The sequence below is a fragment of the Lithobates pipiens genome, unplaced genomic scaffold (assembly GCF_037356315.1).
Source record: "Lithobates pipiens isolate NorthernLeopardFrog02 unplaced genomic scaffold, aLitPip1_a1.2 Scaffold_3, whole genome shotgun sequence".
Taxonomy (NCBI): Eukaryota; Metazoa; Chordata; class Amphibia; order Anura; family Ranidae; genus Lithobates; species Lithobates pipiens.
Window position 1 is genome coordinate 163,069 of NW_027507790.1, and position 19,982 is coordinate 183,050.

Below are 19,982 nucleotides of genomic sequence, written 5' to 3' on the forward strand. Positions count from 1 at the left end.
ATTTAATGCTTCAGGTGTATCAGGTACATCAGTTTCCTGCTATAGCCTATGTTTCGGGGTTCTCTCCCAAGTTGGGTCATTCCTTAATAGTAGTATTCTCTAGTTCTTCTGATATCATGTTTAGTTCCTATGCTAACTTACCACCTGGTCTTTCCTTTCCTACATTTTGTATAGTTTAGCCTCATCTGGTACCAGCTTCAAGTGTTGGTTCTTTGAGGGGCTCTTGAACTGCAGGCAGCAGCCTCCTGTTTTGTTCTGGTTGAGCCTGTTAGTGTTTGCTTGCTGTTGCCCACCGCTCAGTTGGACCTTTTTTTGTATATCTCAACAGTATATGTCTTCCTATGTCCCCCAACAGACGAGAAATAAAATGGAGTTATTGTACTAACCTTAAAATCATTTTCTTGGAAGTCCCTTGAGGCACACAGGTCCCACCCCTCTTTGTTTATGATCATGCTCTTGGTACTGTGTGCTACTAACTTAGGCATACTGGGAATAGAAGGGGTTCTCCTAGGCTGTCCTACAAAATGTTTTGTTTGCCAGTGTCCATTCCTACTGTAGTATAACTGACAGTATATTATTGTCTTGTGTCCTTTGATGGACTCAAAGAAGAGGGTTTCACCACTCTTTGACCACATTTAATTCAGTTTGAAACTCTACTCAAAATGTTTGGTTTCATTTTGTTTTAAAATGGCAGAGAGGTTAACTTTAAACCGTGGAATTCATAAAGAAATAAAGCCTGCCAGCTTATCTAGACATACCTGTAATGCTCCAGACCACCCCCCCCCCCCTTCTTCTTTCCTTTTTGTTGAAAATGTGGTGATCTGGAAACTCCTTATGCTTACTGCTGTTTTATTATTAAACAGGATTTATATAGCACCAACAGTTTGTGCAGCACTTTACAACATTAATTATGTATGTAGATATTTTCAAACTCATCCACTGTGTCAGAAGTAAGATGTTCTTTACAGCCATCAATCCTTGTTTGCCTGACTTGTTTTCTATCGGATTGGTGATACATCAAGTAGAGTGGAAGTTACAAAGCACAGGCTTTTGGAAGCAGGTGTACCCACCACACACATAGGGTGCTCACACAGATCTAGCTGCAGTGAAATATGCAGGATTTCAAATGCTTTTGTACAGTTTTTTTAATATATGGTAACTAGCCTATTGTCTGGAGTTACTCTTTAAATCAGAGATATGCAATTAGCGGACCTCCAGCTGTTGCAGAACTACACGTCCCAGGAGGCATAGCAAGACTCTGACAGCCACAAGCATGACACCCAGAGGCAGAGGCATGATGGGACTTGTAGTTTGGCAACAGCTGGAGGTCCGCTGATTGCATATCCCTGCTTTAAATGATCAGTTGGTAGTCAGAAACAAGATAGAAACTGTGTGTGTACCCAAATAAGTTTTACCCTCTAAATATAATCCGAAGCAGAAGTGGTGGATAAAACATGGTCCAGATGACAAGGCTCTTCAGCTACATTCTCATCTTTTGCAGGCACTGAAGCAGCTGATGGAACAAGAACGAGTGAAAGGCTTCTGTCAGGTGGTTGTAGCCCAGAAGAAAAGAGAGGGTTTGTCTCACCTTATCCAGTCCTGTGGTCTTGGGGGGATGAGACACAACACTGTGATTATGGGTTGGCCAAGTGGCTGGAGACAGAGCGATGACTCTCGGGCATGGAAGACATTCATTGGTAAGCACTACTTTCTATTCCAGTTGGTTTCTGTTGAAAATGCAAATTTTTAATTGGTTACTGCTACTTTTAACATGTTTTGCTTTTTTTATGAATAATTTTGCCTCATGAAAACCCAGTCTTTTCTCCTTTTTAACCTTCTCCTGCAGCTACTGTTCGTGTCACCACTGCTGCCCGCCTGGCCTTGCTTGTGGCTAAGAATGTGTCTCTGTTTCCTGGATCTCGGGATATTCTACCAGAGGGGAACATAGATGTGTGGTGGATTGTACATGATGGTGGAATGCTAATGCTGTTGCCGTTCCTCCTGAAGCAGCACAAGGTGAAAGAAATATTGCATCACCCCTGTCTTCTGTACATTTACATACATTTCCTGTCCCTATAGTTTCCTCTTTATTTTTTAGTAATTATTACTTCTCATTTCTGACTATTTTTTTTACTTTATATAACTTCCTATTCCTTTTTGTTTTACTATTTTTTTATTTTGATTCTGTGTATGAAGGAACAAGCTGTAGAAATATAGATAAATATTGGAAGCGTCTCATAATAGCAATCTCTTTTTATCCTACGATTTATTCTTTTTTTCTTGTGTGTACTTATATGGCCTAATCTATTCAGGTTTGGCGGAAGTGCAAGATGCGTATTTTCACAGTGGCTCAAATGGAAGACAACAGCATTCAGATGAAGAAAGATTTGGCCACATTCCTATACCATTTACGTATCCAAGCTGATGTGGAGGTGGTAGAAATGGTGAGTGTATATATAAATTAGGGGGGGCAAAAAATTTCAGTAAAAATTAAAAAAACAAAATAAGGCTTTCCGCTCAGGTACACAAGCCTGGCAAATTCAACACTTATGGTTTTATACCTATAAAAAGATAGCTGGCTAAAATGCAGTCCCTGTTATACTAATATCACATCATGGCGTTTTAAGAGAAAATTACCCAAAAAACAAGAGCTATGCTTTGTTTTTGGGTCTAATGTTCTTGAGACATCATTTATATGCTGATAAGCACATGGTCTGGTATCAGTCAAACCACCTGCTTCTTTGGCTGTAGAGCCTTTGGCAACCCGTATTTGGGCTGATGATGCCATTGTAGGATTTAGATTTGACTCCAGGCAAGAGAAAATTATTTTGTATGCCGACAATCTGCTCTTATTGTTGGGAGATTCTGACCACTCCTTACATAAAGTTATGCATACTATGCAAGATTATGGCAAATACTTTGGTCTTACCATTAATTGGACAAACTTGGCTCTGTTGTCGATGGATTCTGCACTTCACACCCAATTGGCATAATTTTGTCCTGTCCTGGTTATCTCAGCATTTAAATATCTTGGGATTATTATCTCCAGAGACTTAACAGAATATTGCAAGCTAAATATTTTACCCCTCCTCTCTATATTTCAAGATAGGATGAAGGTTTGATGCATACTTTGGCTTTTGTTGGCAGGCAGAGCAAATCTGGTTAAGATGATAATGATGCCTCAGCTGCTAATTTTCTTCACAACACCCCAGTGGTTATCCCATTACGTATATTCAGAGTGATCAATTCTAGATTTTGCTCCTTGTTATGGAAGGGTAGCTAGGATCAAGCTGGAGCAATTGCAAAGGATTGGGGGGGCTTAGCTTTCCTTAACCCATGGCTTTACTATTTAGCCTCTCAGCATCTAGTGGGGGTATGGCTCTGGATACATGCTGTAAAGAGTAGATTGGGGATTCCACGTTATTTATGATGATGAACTTTTGTAGAGCTGGAACTCTGGCTGAAGGACTATAAGCGCAACTGTTTTCTAAGCCCAACAGGCAATATCCTACATATAGGCTTGTACACAAAATCTGGTTGAAGGTTAAGCAATTGCAACAGGTTTCAGGCTACACATATTATAGTCCTATTTTGAATAATTAGATGTACCCTGAATTGGCCAAAATCAAACATGTGGCTAGGAGGCGAGCGTTGGGAATCGTACATCTCCGACACGTTTTTGAGAATGGCAAGTTGATGTCCTTTGCCCAGCTCCAGACTAAATATGGGGTCACAAAAAATAAGCATTTTTATTACCCTCAGCTGCAGCATTAGAGCCGAATATTCGCTAGAGAATCCGGTAATGTCCCCAACACCAATTTTTCACATGATGTAATCCTCACCATCTACTAAGGCCTTCATCTCCAGGTGTTATGCTATGCTCTTGACTGACTACCTGGAGCAATATCCCAACTTTGCTATGATGAGGTGGGAAAGAGATATAGGAGATATTTCGGGTGATCACTGGGAGAAAGCTTTAGAGGCGATACGTTTATGCTCTATGAATGCATCAAATAGACTGTCTCAATTATGCATTTTATTGAGAGTACACCACACCCCAGTTAAGCTGCACACCATTGGTCTTCATCCAGACCCTGCATGCCCAATATGCTGTAGGGACAGTGGAGATCTTATATATTTATTGTGGCATTGTTGAAAACTTCACAGATACTTATATATATTTTTGTTCTAGTGCATGTGAGGTAAATGACTATAGCTATTCTGTACTGCTAAATGTAATCAGATGTGACTTTGTACTTCTTTTTGGATGATACGTTATAATGATGTGTATGGACTCTCTGAAAGTCCTTTGTTATTGTTCTGTGGTTTTTGACTTTCTTCAATAAACTTATACCTGATTAAAAAAAACAAATAAACGCCAGCTCATTGCTGAAAAGCATAAGACTTTTCTGCACTTCTGGTACCTCAAAAAGGGTGGCGGGAAGTTAGACGTGGTAAAGTAGGTGAAAACGCAATGGATCATAAATATTTTTTTTTTTACAAAATACAAGTTTTTAAAGAGGAAGTAAACCCCTTCAAACCACTTTGACCTACAGGTAAGCCTAGATTAAGGCTTACCTGTAGGTCCAAGCAATATCTCCTAAACCTATATGGTTTAGGAGATATTTGCCCGAAAATGGGCACCGCTGTCTACGGCGCATGCGCCGTAGACAGCGGCGCGCAGGCGCACTAAATGCGGCAAGTCCAAGAATGGATTTGCCTAATTTGTCGACTCCCGTGCGCATGCGCGGGAGTGACGTCATCGCGGCTTCGCTGAATGGCAGCGTCGGAGCTGCGAGACGCGACTCCCGTGCGCATGCGCGGGAGTGACGTCATCGCGGCTTCGCCGCTGTCATTGGTCGAAGCTGCGAGACGCCACCAGCAAGATGGACGTGGCGGACTACAGGGATCAGCGGCGACTTCGCTGGCTCCTGTGTCAGGTAAGTGACACATAATGAGCTACTATGCGATGCATAGTAGTCCATTATGCTTTACCTTTGCAGGGAAAAAAAGAGGAAGTAAACCCATCAGGGTTTACTTCCTCTTTAATATTTTTTAAAATGTATGACTTTCTTGTACTGCTGGCCACCTGCAACCTATTTGCATTCGATTTATTTGAACATGCATGCCCTCGAGGGATGGCTTCATGGCAGTTCTCAGGGAATTGGGAAAGGGGACAGAGCATTGTAACTCTGTGTTTTTTGGGGGGTTTTTGGTTTTGTTTTTACATTCTGCTTAAAAATTTGTAAATCAGTACTGCTTGGACCTTGAAGAAGGGGACATACCCCGAAAGCTTGTCCTGAAAAATTGTATGTTAGTGCAAATAAAAAAAAAGTATCACGGACAGTACTCCATTTTCTCTGTCACAATTGCACTAATACGGCTACAATCACATACATTTTAATAAATGTCCTAGTAAGAAAAAGTATGTTAGTTATTTTTATCCTGGTGAACTGTTAAATGGATTTTTGGATCCATTACATGTTCAGTAAACAAATGAAAATTTTTTTACTTTACAAATACATTAATGATATATACCATTCAAACCATCCTTCTCTTCACATTAAACCAAAAAGATAAATACACTTTATATATATATATATATATTTTTTTTTTTTTTTTTAACAGAAGCCTTTCTCTTGCTTTACTGACCTAGTAAGGTAGCATATTATTTGCATATTAATTATCAATTATTATGAGCTATCAATTTGTCTCTCGCAGCATGACAGTGATATTTCTGCCTATACCTATGAGCGCACGCTTATGATGGAGCAAAGATCACAGATGTTGAGGCAAATGCGCCTTTCAAAGACAGACAGGGAACGGGAGGTAAGTGTTTTTTCCAGAGCCAGATGGTTCATAAGGCACCCTAGGCAGGAGCATTGGGCCAGGTACATGTACAGGGATTTGATTTCTAATTTTCATGCTACTGCAGTAAACCCAAAGGATATTTCAGTTGGTCACAGCAGTGTACATCCCTGTCGCTTCACAAGGGAGGACACACTTATAGGCTGTTATTGTCTAATGGGAGTGTGCATCTACAGGCAATGCAAACCTTCTCTGTGCCTATTTAAATCCTGATCAATGTCAATTGAGATGGGGGGGACTGTTACCTTGCTTAGGCCGGCCATACACTGTGCAAATTTATTTCCTGCAAATTTTCATGATTCCCCCCCCCCCCCCCCCATCAACACAGACAGTGCTGACAGGGGCCTTGCGACTTCACTGCTTGGTTCCCTACTGTGCATGCGCGAGTTGCGCTGCACGTCCTCACTGGTCCCTGCTCTCTTCTGGGACCTGTGTGTCTTCCAGAAGACAGCAGGGGGGCGTAGATAGCTGTGGAGCCTGCAGTGATCTTTGCCTGGAAGTGTGAGCAAATACCTGGATTAGACAGGTATCTGCTTCCAAAAAGCAGAAGTTCCATTTTTGGGTGGAACTCCGCTTTAAGTGAAGTTAAAGTGCCGCTATTTTTAGCGGTGGGTTACCATTGTTTTAGTGGCGCTTTTCGGGACGCTAGCGGGGCACTTATAACTCCCGCTAGCGGCCGATGAAGGGGTTAATAGCGCCCATGTAGCGCAACTGCAGAAGCGCTTTGCAGGTGCTTCCGCGCCCCGGAGATGCTGCCTGCAGGACATTTTCTTTTAACGTCCTGCAAGCGCACCACTCTAGTGTGAAAGCACTTGGGCTTTCACACTGGAGTGACAGGAGAGGCGCTTAACAGGTGCTATTTTTAGCGCTAAAATGCCTGTAAAGCGTGTCGGTGAGAAAGTAGCCTTAATATTATACCTCCACCACCAGGGAAATGAATTGGGATGAAATAAAATATCCAAACATTGCACAATAGGTTTTTAGCATCTGGGTGCCAACAGTCAGTCTGGCAAAATAAAATTAAGATACTATTAGGATAAATTACATTACAGTGAGTAATAAGCCAAAGACCCCTTTCACACCACACCACCCTTTGCATCGGTGGTAAAATGCCGCTATTTTAAGCGGCGTTTTACCGCCGGATTTGTGGCGGATTCGCGGCGCATTTCGGCCGCTAGCAAAAGGGTTAAAACCGCCGGCGTTTTGCCGGCGGCATTACAGCGCTGCCCCATTGATTTCAATGGGGAGCAGCGGTGGAGGAGCGGTAGACACTCTGCTCCTTCACCGCTCCAAAGAAGCTGCTGGCAGGACTTTTTTCTGATGTCCTGCCAGCGCACCGCTGTAGTGTGAAAGCCCTCGGGGCTTTCATACTACACACAATGGTGCAGCTTCTTTAGGGCGGATTGCAGGCACTATTTCTAACGCTATAGCGCCTGCAAAACGCCCTGGTGTGAAAGGGGTGAAAACGTTTTTTTGTTTCAGAAACCTTCTATACTAATAACACTCAATGGTGGGACATTTTGTTTGTTTTTCTGAAATGAGGCTCTAACTATTAATTTTTGTGCCTTTTTAAAGCAGGGTTGGCAAAAACGTGTTCAAACACAGTATAGATCACCTCTAGCTGCCTCTTGGCAGTAAGGTACCGAGAAGATAATTTTTAGGAAAAATAAAAATCAATGGTTAATTCTTTTCAGCTCTCAGCCCCATAGTTTCATAGTTAGTAAGGTTGAATAAAGACACCAGTCCAACCTGAGTGAGTGTCTACAATTGCCCCTGTACATTGCACACTCACATTGTTCCCTACCCTCAAAGAGCCTACAATCCAAGGTCCCCATTAATATATACTAGGGCCAATTTTGGACAGAAGCCAATAAACCTACCTGCATGTCTTTGGATTGTGGGAGGAAACCAGAGTACCCGGAGGAAACCCACGCAGGCACAGGGAGAACATGCAAACTCCAGGCAGGTAGTGTCGTGGTTGGGATTTGAACCAGCGACCCTTCTTACTGCTAGGTGAGAGTGCTAACCACTACACCACTGTACCGCCCAATATCTATATGTTCTATTCACTATCGCTGTTAGTAACATCATGGTCATGTTTACAGGTTCCTTTTCTGTACATGTGTACTCATTCCTTAATAACTGAAATAGCACAAGCATGTTAACTTGTGCAATTAGCAAAGGGTGTGTGATACGGTTCCAGGCGGGTACATGCATTGAAGATAAAACCAAGATAAAGTTTGGCGCCAAAGGAGGGATTCCCTACAGCTAGCCCTAATTCCTTTGAATAATATTACAAATCACTTTTAGTGTTTTTTTTTTTTTTTTCATTTAACCTTTTCCCCATCATAAAACTGTAAACCTGTAGTCATGTATGTACACTTAGGGGTTGATTTACTAAAGGTAAATAGACTGTGCACTTTGCAAGAGTAGTTGCTCCAGAGCTTGGGAAAGGAGCAAAAGCACTGCTAACTTCCATCATCCAATCATGTGCAAGCAAAAATGCTTTTTTTTTCCTTGCATGTGATTGAGTACTTTTTGCAAAGTGAAGCTTTACCTCATTTACTAAGCTCTGGTGCAACTGCACTTTGCAACGCGCAGTCTTTTTTCCTTTAGTAAATCAACTCCTTAGTGTATTTGTGTACACCCATCTAAGAAATAAATGATGATTAAGCAAATCATGTCCACTGGCCTCACCCTGTTAAAGGCTAGTTTAAATTATAACTCCAGCCAAACATTTCAGTAAGGAAGGATGTGGACCTCCTCTATCAGGTTTTCAATGTTGCATATAGTGCCATTGTTGGCCATGCACCTGGAATGCTTGAAGGCTGTTTGGAGTATGTGTGTGGCATGGTTCCTGCTGAGGAGATTTCCCCTACTTTTTATACTATATCATACTGTAAAAAAACAATGATTTACTGAGAATGGCAAAGCGTAAGGAGTTTGTGTGCTGGAAAGAAGTTTGGTAAATCTACGTTTTGCCTTGCTGTTTTCTCTGCTCAGGCTCAGCTAGTGAAGGACAGAAACTCCATGCTGCGGCTGACTAGCGTTGGCTCTGATGACGATGAGGACACAGATGCTGTTCCAGCAAGAGTACACATGACATGGACCAAGGATAAACATCAAGCACTGCGTATAGCCCAAAGCAATGCAATGCCCAGCTTTCAGGATTTGCTCAGCATGCGCCCGTGAGTCTCTGCATACTAATTTTTACAAAATAACCTTCTATTGCTTTCAACAGTAGCTTAATATTGTCTTTACTGATAACATTTCTATTCCTTAGGGATCAGTCTAACGTACGGCGTATGCACACAGCAGTAAAACTAAATGAGGTTATTGTCAATAAATCTCATGATGCTAAACTGGTACTATTGAATATGCCTGGACCTCCACGTAACCCGCAGGGTGATGAAAACTGTATCCTTTTACCCAAACATTTAGTGAACACAATAATTTGAGTGTTTGTAAAAATGTTTTACTTGTGCTACAATTCCCCTTTCTTGTCGAGTAACAGAGCTAGTCTTGTGTAGTTGGGTTATACTGCTGCCTACAAGAGGATTGGCAAAAAAAAAAAAAAAAAAAAAACAGTAGGCAAGCTCAAGATCACCCTCCTATTTCCTGCATGTCTCAGTTTTTTTTTGTGCCAGTGTCATAAGTGGATGGATGTTTTATTCACAGCTCTGCTGGGAAAAGCCTAACCTTTTTTGCTAGCTTTTTCTCCTTTTTTTTTTTTTTTTTTTCCTTCAATTAAGATTCCTACTTCATTGCTTTTGAGCTGGTCTATATATGCAGCTATTGAGACCAGTCTTAATTCAGCTTGACATTAGAATGCTGTATGAGGACCCCAATGGACTGAGCCTTGTGGGCTAACCTGGAATGCGCAGACCTTATGATGCGAGCTTTTTGTATTCAATAAATATCAGAACTCATCACTTTGTGCAGGAATTTATGTACTAAATGGCTCAAGTGTGAAGAGGAACAGGAACATATTTCAAGCACCAACATTGTAGATTACCTGACAACGTACAGTAGGCGAACCGCTTTCTTTTCTTACCCTGGAATGTTGCCTTAGGGCCCTGGGGTCTGCATTTCGGGTCTTTCCAGACCTTCTCATACTGATAAAAGTTATTTCTGAAGCGCTTTCTGGGTCTAGAGCCATTGTATTGCCTCAGCACTTGACCCTGACTCTGAAGTCTTGCTTATTGAGTAGGTCTTTTTGGCTGAGCATCGGGAGCTATCTTGACTAATGTTTCCGTCAGGGTCACTGCAGGAGTTAATGTTCTCTGCTGGACGGAGTGTTGCACTCTGCACTTTTACCACCATTCAACCCTGAGAAAGCACCTTTCTGAGGCTGCATCAGTTTGCAAGAGCCACATGGAACACTGATCCTGGATCCATTCTTAGAGCATGCCTACAATGACCTGGTCACCTTTAGTTTGTGAGTACCTGAGACTTTGCCTTGTACTTTGAGCTATATTGTCTCAGCTTTGTGGTACAACATGTCTAATTCTAGACATATGGGGAATAGTTGCTCTGAACCAGGTGGCTTCAGCTCACACACCACTAACTGTACTGGTGCTGCCCACTGTTTGCCTCCTGAGGTGGCCTGACCATAATGGCCTGGAAAATTGCCCTCTGCTAGAGTATATGCAGTCTTCTTGGCTCTGTCGGGCATAGCCATCTCCTCTTCTTTATCCAAAGGGGATTTTTTTTCAGTCAAATAGCAGTAGCGATTGCTGATTTTGACCACAGAGGCCATAGGAGTGCTCCCCTTTTCCTGTATATTCTCTTTAGTCTATGACAAAGAGACTCTGATGCTGAGTCTTTTCAGTATTTGATAAACAAACCTATCTCTGAGGCTGGCCATAGATGAATCATAATTTTTTTTTTTTATCAGCCAGCAGACTGATACAAACAAATGGATTCCCCCATTCACACAAGCAAGGTGGATAAAGAATACAAGTGGCTGCAGGCTATTTCTAGAGCTCTGCTTTTCTTGGCAGGTCCTGCATATTGGCCTGTCTTGACTATGACCTTAACCCAGGACAGAAGAGATTTGATCACTATGGCAGTCAATCCTCTGTCCCATTCCTTATTGGAAATTCCCCCTCTCCTTGATTTCAAAAACTATAGGTCACTTTCTGCAATTAAAATATATACATTTCCAGCCTTGATTGTATGTATTGGCTTATTTAGAGATGAAGGTGACAGAAGCTTTACAGTACTGAAGTTCACATGCTGCTGATGAGGGAGAAGGGACAAACTATCAGGCAGATCAGATAAGACGCTATCCTTGTAAGTTGAACCTGTGTCTCCCTGGCAGCAGAGTTTGCTCTCTCACTTCTATTGCTTTTTTTCTACCTTCCTAATATGTATTCCCTCAGCACAGTCTGTGTCATTCCTTTTTGCTTAATTCCCCTTCAGCAACAGTAAATCTTAAAGCTGTCATCTGATCAGCCTCTAGTGTCTATGAATTTAGGCACAGTGCCAAGAGAACAGCTGAGCATGTGTAGAGCAGAGATAGTGAATTACTGGATTTTTTTTTTCCAAACAATTTTTATTGAGAAGTTTTTTTTTTTTTGTTTTTTTTTTCAATTGGCATACAACACAATCAAATAAGGACAAAAAGAAAAACCAATGGCGGATGTACAATAAACACCAACCATGCAATCTCATACATAACTGATGTTAACTACCATTACAGAATGATAAACACAGTAAAAGCTAACAGTGAGAGTAGGCATTCAGACATTTTTGGATATATATATATGTAATGTATAGCAAAACATTGATTATGCTTTTATTCTGTTAGCCTTATTATGAGGTGGAAAATACATAGTTTACCCCTTCAAATACAAAAGACATAAGTAAAAAATAAAACTAACAGAACCAACTGTTAGCCATCCTACTTCTCATTATTTTGGGTATTCTACGTTCTTCAACACATGCATCTTTTCCCCCATAATCCAACACCTGAATTACTGGATTTTAAACAGCATAGGCACATTCTAATATTTTACAGAGCTATACCTGCAAAAAGTGGCCAGCCTGCAGTGATCTATTAGGACTTCTATTTCTAACTAAAACCCCACTTTAAGTGTTGGCCTGGAGAGCACTCATGAAGGTACTGTTTGCTCTGAATGACCTTTGAGGGACAACACCTCTTCAGAGTAAGGATACTCCTCTTCCTCAGCAGAAGAAGCCAAGGCCTCAGTCCAGAAGACTTGCTCCTTTTTGGAAGCCAAGAAAATTTTATTTTCACCACGGCCTTAAGCTCCAAACCCAAGCCTGGCACCCAGTCCATCCGCAAATTTTAAAATTTTAAAAACAAGACCAGCTCTCTGGACTTCTGCAGACCCAATACCATAGTCATAATATAACTAGAAAATATTTAAAAAAAAGAGTGTAAGTCCCATAAAAGGTCTGTTTAGTTATACAAAATTAACATCACATACGTGGTACATAAAAACACTCTGGATGGTTGGATAACTGGTTACTGGGACATCCCTCATAGTGATCATTTCAACTTATTGGAACAACATGTCAACAAGCCCATATCTTCAATGTATAAAAGTATTCAACATACCCTCCTGCTCTCTTTTATTTTTACATTGTATTTAAGTATAGTGCCTTTTGACATCTAGCTGAGCTAATGCACCTTTTTCCTCATACTGGAAGTCAGTTTGATAATCTTACTATGCCATGCCTACATTAGGCGATTAATTCATTTTGTATCCTGTTTTGGGGTTCAATCTTTGTTTTAGAATTTAATATGCTGGCACTTTTTGTCTTTTGCTAATCTTAATGTCTTGTACTTCTCTTGTTTTAATCGAGAAAACTAATACCAATAAAAAAAAGAAGAAAAAAAAGAAGTATTCAACAAATATTGTGAGCCATAAATGAGTGCCATAAAGAGAGGTACACTCAACACCTGGACATCCACAATGTAACCCCAACACATGCCCCCCCCCCCTCCAATCACAATGACATTTGCATGCTGACCATGTGCATGTCTTAAAAGTGTTGGTTTAAGAGTATTCGAAGAAGTAAATGGCCCACAGAATAGTGAGAAACTGATCTTATGAAATTGGGTACTATATATTACCTCAGTGAATAACTGCCTTTCCAGACACTTGAACAGCCTACATCTCAGGTGAATGCGTGTAGGAGTTGGTTTCCAGGAGCTACAAGCTTCCAATCTACATACATACATACATACATCTCAATGCACCTCTAACGGGTCTTCTGGAGTACACTGTCATTGCTCCAGTCTCTGTGACAGGTTCCAGGGTTTATACTTCTACCTTTTTACAGTTCCAACAGCAAAAAGGGGCATCTGCCCCAGCTTGTATTTCAATGCCCTAAATTACTTCATTCGGGCCCAAAAATTCTCTATCTCCTTCACCTTGGGTGTTCACCAAGCTGCTTGCCTCTGCGCTAGCTTTAGTGCACTTTCAGGGCATTGCTGCTATTGTGGGATATCTAGATGACATTCTGCTGAGGGAACAGAGGGCACCGGTTCTGATGGACAACGTAGCCCTGACTGTCCAGACCTTGCAAAGGTTTGACTGAATCCAGAACCTTGAGAGCTCTGGGTTTAGTCCCAGACACAGCTCAAGGCCTCTTAGCTTCCAGACTCGGACTCTTCAGTCCAGAATTTCGATTCTGTATGAGAGTCCTCAGGCTCATGGTACCCCTCTTTTGAGGCAACCCAAATCCACTCCAGACCCCTAAAGCACAACATGCTTGTTGCAGGACAAGTCCAATCCTTGGACAGACCAATTTTGTCTGACATTGAAGACCAGGTTGTCCTGGGCATGGTGGCTCTGGAGTCTTCTAGAAGATTTTATAATGGGTGACAGCCTATCGGGCCATAATGCAGGCGTAACACGTAACATGCTTGATTCCCTCCAGTGATTACGGGTGCAATACTTTCCAGGCTCCTGATGGGGAAAAATAAATAAAAGCACATTTTCCTGGGGGGAAAAAAAATAATTGCACATTTTCTTCCCTGCAAAAATATGTGCATTTATAATTTTTCCCCAAAAGGTGAACTTGGCCTGCAAGTCTCTCTTTGCCATTCCTGATGGTCCCCATGAGTGTTCCACCATATCTGAGTGGTTCAGATAGATGATTGAAACGTATGCTCTTAAAGATTGTATGGCACCCTTTCTTATAGAGGCACACTCTACTAGATCTGTAAGTACCTCGGTGTCTCTTTGGCATCAGGCTGTGTTTTCTCGGATTTGCAAGACTGCCTCCTGGTCTTCCGTTCACAGGTTCTATACGTTTTTTGCCAGGTGAATGTTCAAGTCTCATCTGAAGCCAGCTTCACATGTAAGATGCTTCAGGCTGCTGTTTGAGCTACAGACAGTCCCTAGATTTGCTGTGTTTTTATGGGCCTGTTAACATTTTGTTTGCTTAATGGATGAGAAAGAAAACAGGATTTTTGTACTCATACCATAAAATCATTTTCTTGGATTCCCTGAGGGAAATACAACCACAATTATAAAAAAGTTGGGTTGCTGGGTAAAATCCACATAAAAATAGAATGCAATGACTTGCAAATCTCATAAACCCATATTTTATTCACAATGGGAAACATATCAAATGTTTAAACTGAGAAAATGCACAATTTTAAGAAACAAAAGGCATTTTTAAAAATTATTGCAGCAACATGTCTCCAAAAAGTTGGGACAGGGCTATGTTTAGCATGGTATAGCATCCCCTCTTCTTTTAACACTGTAAAAGGCTGGGAACTGAGGAGACCAGTTGCTGGAGTTTTGCGAGAGGAATGTTGTCCCGTTCTTGTGTGATATAGGATTCTAAATGCTCAACAGTCCTTTCCATTTTAATATGCACCAAATATTTTTAATTGGTGAAAGGTCAGGAGTGCAGGCACGCTAGTTCAGCACCCTGACTCTTCTACTACAAAGCCATGTTGTTGTCACAGATGCAGCATATGGTTTAGCATTGTCCTGATGAAATATGCAAGGCATTCCCTGAAAAAGACTTTGGGTGGTAGCATATGCTGCTCTAAACCCTGGATATATCTTTCAGCATTATTGGTGCCTTTCCAGATGTGCATGCTGCCCATTCCATATGCACTAATACACCTCCATACCATCAGAAATTTGAACTGAGCACGGATAACAAGCCGGAAGGCCCCTCTCCTCTTGAGTCCATAGGATACCGTGCATATGATTGCCAAAAAGAATGTCAAATTTGGATTTATCTGATCACAGAACAGTTTCCCACTTTGCAACAGATCATTTTAAATGAGCTTTGGCCCAGAGAAGATGGCAAAGTTTCTGGATCATGTTCTGTGATCTTTGTAAGTATTCCTGAGCCAATGCAGTGACGTCCATCATAGAATCATGCCTGTTGGTAGTGCCATCTAAACACCAGAAGATCACGGCATCCAGTTTTGCATTCCAGCCTTGTCCTTTGCATATAGATTTCTCCAGATTCTCTGAATCTCTTGTTGATAATATGTACTGTAGATGATGATATATTTAAAGTCTTTGCAATTTCACGTTTTAGGAACAGTATTTGGAAATTGTTAGACAATTTTTAGATGCAGCTTTTCAGATTGGTGAACTTCAGTCCGTCTTTACATCCGAGGCGCTCCTTTTTATACGCAATCATGTTACTGACCTGTTGCCGATAGACCTAAGTAGTTGCAAAATGTTCTTCCAGCTCTTTGCCAGCTTTTTGTTGCCATGCACTAACTTTTGTGAGACGTATTGCTGCCATAAATTCCAAAATTGCCTTTTTTTTTCCTTTTTCCTTTTTTTTTTTTAATGGTACATTTTCTATTGTGAATAAAATATGGGTTTGAGATTAGCAAATCATTGCATTCTGTTTTTATGTAGATTTTACACAGGGTTTCAACTTTTTTGGACCTGGGGTTGCAAGTCCCACCCCTCTGTGCTTACGATCATGCACTAGGTACTGCTTTGCCAAACAATTGAGGCATGATAGGAGCGGGAGAGGATATCCTTAGTTAACCTACAGTTTTATTGTTTTCCAGTCCTATGTTAGGTGACAGTATAAACTGACAATACAAGACTTCCGGTGTCCCTCAACAGACTCCAAAAAAAAAAAAACTTTGATGTTCACAAGAATCCTTTTATAAACTGCACTATGCTAATACTTTGCCACCTCCCTTACATGTATATACGGCCTCACTGAAGTGGGTCTTCTTCCATGAGGCTTCACATGCATTCATGTGTTTGTGCTGACAATAGAAAAATCACCTGGTACCAAAGATAAGGTTGAGAGACCCCTTAGGGTCGTTAATAGACAGACCAAACCAAAAAGTAAAAAGGTATACATTTTATTACAAATTGACATACAAGTAAGAACAGAGTATGTGAGACTTAAAAGCCATATCTAATACCCTGAATAATACAATTGTATAGACTAGTCACCATCCTGGTGCAGGAAGGATTCGTGACGATCAACACAGTATATACAACACCTTACATGTTACGGACTAGAGGTCCTTCTTCAGAGGTTTAAGTTATTAATTCAGGTGGGTATAGATTTTCTACAAAAAAAAAGTATACAAGTAAATTATACATTAGTGAAAAGTAGTAATAAGCCATAGTCTATTCAGCTAAACAGCAAGCTGTGCAGTACATTAACATGACATTTAATGATAAACACAAACTGATTACATGGCAAACAATTCACATAGAGTAGGTATCTGAAGGAAATTACTTGGTCAAAGATACTTTTAGATTATGAAGGTATGTAGCTACCAGGTCCATTGAGCAACCGACCCATATTGGGAAAAGAGCCTTGCTTTGCTGCGAGGACTCAAGTTAGTGGAGCAGTGAACAGCCACCACGAATATTGAACCAAAATTGTATAAGAAATTGGTATCAGAATCAAATGATTTTAAAGTATGCCCAAAGGCAAGGCCAATAGGAGCGCTGGAACGCACTGTACAGTGTTTATCCACTTCGCATCCTGTCCCTGTGTGTTTTTTTTTTTTTTCTCCCCCGAGTGCAGAGAAAGATGCATTATATATTTCTCTCCTTTGCTAGGGGAGAAAATGTAAATAAACAAAAGTATGTGTAAATAAATAGCTAGATCAAGGTTTGATCTAGGTCAGGGTCAGAGGTTAAGGTCAGTATATTTTAGGTAGGAGTATAAAAAAGAATTTAAGCAGAACTATAGGCAAAACTTTTCTTTTAATTTTGGATAGAGCAAGGGAGGGTTATAACCTGTCGGATTTTATTTTTACCATCTGTGTCCCATTGCAGAGATTTCCCTTCACTTCACATCCCATAGACAAACAGGAAGTGAGAGGAAATCCCTGCAAATTAAGGGAAATCCTTGGGGATCCCCAAGTCACCAGAGCTAGGAATATTTCCCCTCTATGAATTTTCTGGGAACAGCCCATAATTTGGGATTTTCTTTTACATTCAATGATGATGGTAAAAAGGAAAATAGAGAGGTGAACTTTCCCTAACGGGGGCACACTGACAAGCATACCAATTCCTCCTCCCAAGCAGCGCTTGGGAGGAGGAAAAAAAAAAGCAAAATGTGCACTGTTGTTTCTGGGCCCTACTACGGGTACAAATAACAAATAAATATGTGGTATCGCTGCAATCATCAGCAGTAGGAGAATTTCTTTTGGGTTGTTCTTTTGTGGTAGATTATGGTAACAGCAAGAAATGTACAATTAACGTTCATTTTTTTTACTATTTTGGGCCACTATTGATTATATAAAAAAAATAAAAATCTGTAGATCTGTTACCATTTACTACCAAATGAAAGCCTAATTTGTCCTGAAAAAAACAAGGTATAATCCACCTGAATAAAGTAATTGCGATATGTACAGTTTTACTAACACCGTTGGTTGCAAAATTGTTTTCAGGGGAGAGAGATTTTTTTTTAACCTCTATCACGAAGGGGTTAAAAACGAAAGCATCTGTAGACAATACATGTCATTAATAGCTCTCTTATCCATGTACTACTTCATTTGTAATGGACAAATCTGGGCAGATTTGTTTCAAAATGAAAATAAAAAAATCAGCTCTTGCTACAATAATTACCCCCCCCCCCCCCCCCCAACTTGCTGTTTCTTGAAGTGATTACTTTCTGCCACTAGACAACATTTGATGCGGACGGTGCCATTGCTGCCAATTTGGCATGCGATTTGACATGTCAAATCGCATCAGTGTGAACCAGGGATTATTCTATTTTTTAGGAAAACAAGCAAGAAGACACTCTACCATTAGCTGAAGATTAGCATCTCTATTATTTTCATTTCATTAAATATGAAGGATCAACCAGAAATGTGTTATGGTAGCCCTTTGCCTTCAGTTTCTGCATGAAGAACTGCCTGTGCAGTCCAATAACACCAAATGCATTTTCATTGTCACCTGACGCATTTATTTTATGAAGAATGCTTCCATCAGTCACTTTTGACATGTAGACTAGTTTCTGGTTTACTTTTTTTGGTCCTTAATATGCTTTGTAGATATGGAGTTTCTTGAAGTGTTGACTGAAGGCTTGGAACGCGTACTTTTAGTAAGAGGAGGTGGAACGGAAGTCATCACTATATATTCTTAAGCTGACATCTATGTTCTGCTTCACTTGGAGTTGGAGAAACCAAGAATGTGTTCAAAGAGGCCAAAAGAAAATGCATTACTGAAACTAGAACACACCAACCATTTATCCAATTCAATCTAGGTGAACAAGAGGAAAGCTAATGTTCCTGCAACATGTCAAATCCTTTTTACCGTTAATAATGCCAAAATGTTAATGTTTGTGATTCAAGAGCACTATGGCAACAAAAGGGATGGACAGAACAGTATTTTCTTGCCCTGAACAGGGAGACCTCTATGCACAGCAGGTATCAAATGCCTGTTGAATATCAGTAAACAGCCCTCTTTCAAGGGATAAAGTATCTGATCCACTTATTAGGAGCAGTCTGTGCCCATGAAGCTTTGGCCAGAGCACAGAGATTCATTTACTAAAGGGTATAATGCTTTAGCACGCCTTAATAACTCCTGACTTGGCTGGGAGCATGCTAACTCGTATTACCCACCACCACCATTCGCAAAGCTGAGCATCAAAAATCATGCATACTTGTATTGTGGAAATGTTACATTTCTCTAAAAAGAAAAAGTTTTGTCACTTTTTTTTGTTCTGATTATTATTGTCTTGTAAAAGCAGAAGTATTACCTCTGATATCAAGAGGACTTGGCAGTTAAAGGAAACACTTTACTAATCTCCATCCAATGTTGGGGAGATGAAATAGTTCAGTGGCTTTATATGTATTGTATTTTTTATTTAAATGGGAAAGTGGTATCGGCAAATTTTAATTTATTGCTCTGACCAGCATTCCATGTGTTAAATCTCTGTAATTGTTGTTTTAAAAGTGTGAATCATTATTGTACCAGTAGAAGCAGGTGCCATTATAGAATCAGTCATAGATACATGTGAATAGACCAGCCTTTATGCCTCTCACCCTAGTCCCTAGAACTACAAATGTATCTACAAAACAGTTGTCATTTTTTTGTGTCAGCATTTTTGTTTGTTGGGGGGTGAGTTATTCTAAACAATAAAATGTTTTATATTAAAATGTGTTTGTCATATTAAAGTGGAATGACACTGAATCTGAGCACCACAAACCAAAAACGCTATTTAATAAATCCAAAAACAAACTCCCCCATCCATCCATGCCTCCATGCTTTATTTTGCTAAGAAATCACGTAAAAAACTGTGTCTATGGAAATGTTTGACCATTCTTCAAGAAGAGCATTTGTGAGGACAGGCACTAAAGTTGGACGAGAAGGCCTGTCTTGCAGTCTCCACTATAATTCGGGTTGAGGTCAGTCAAGTTCCTTCACCCCAAACTCGCTCATCCATGTCTTTGATGGACCTTGCTTTGTGCACTGGTGCGCGGTCATGTTGGAACAGGAAGGGGCCATCCCCAAACTGTTCCCACAAAGTTGGGAACATGAAATTGTCCAAAATGTCTTGGTACACCGATGCCTTAAGAGTTCCCTTCACTGGAACTAAGAGGCCAAGCCCAACCCCTGAAGAACAACCCCACACCATAATCCCCCCTCCACCAAATGGTTTAGGTTAGT

General features: G+C 40.6%; 1 protein-coding gene across 2 annotated transcripts in view; it reads left to right on the forward strand.

Annotated features, from left to right (window-relative positions):
* SLC12A6 (solute carrier family 12 member 6) overlaps window positions 1-19,471 on the forward strand; it is a 94,664-nt gene extending 75,193 nt beyond the window's left edge. For both annotated transcript variants that reach the window (XM_077461115.1, XM_077461116.1), the window contains 7 exons: window positions 1,502-1,697; window positions 1,847-2,016; window positions 2,313-2,444; window positions 5,722-5,829; window positions 8,872-9,056; window positions 9,152-9,285; window positions 18,365-19,471. In XM_077461115.1, coding sequence (XP_077317241.1) covers window positions 1,502-1,697; window positions 1,847-2,016; window positions 2,313-2,444; window positions 5,722-5,829; window positions 8,872-9,056; window positions 9,152-9,285; window positions 18,365-18,456 — 1,017 coding nt within the window. In that variant the 3' untranslated portion in view covers window positions 18,457-19,471. The remainder of the gene's footprint in view (window positions 1-1,501; window positions 1,698-1,846; window positions 2,017-2,312; window positions 2,445-5,721; window positions 5,830-8,871; window positions 9,057-9,151; window positions 9,286-18,364) is intronic.
* Window positions 19,472-19,982: the final 511 nt, after the last annotated feature.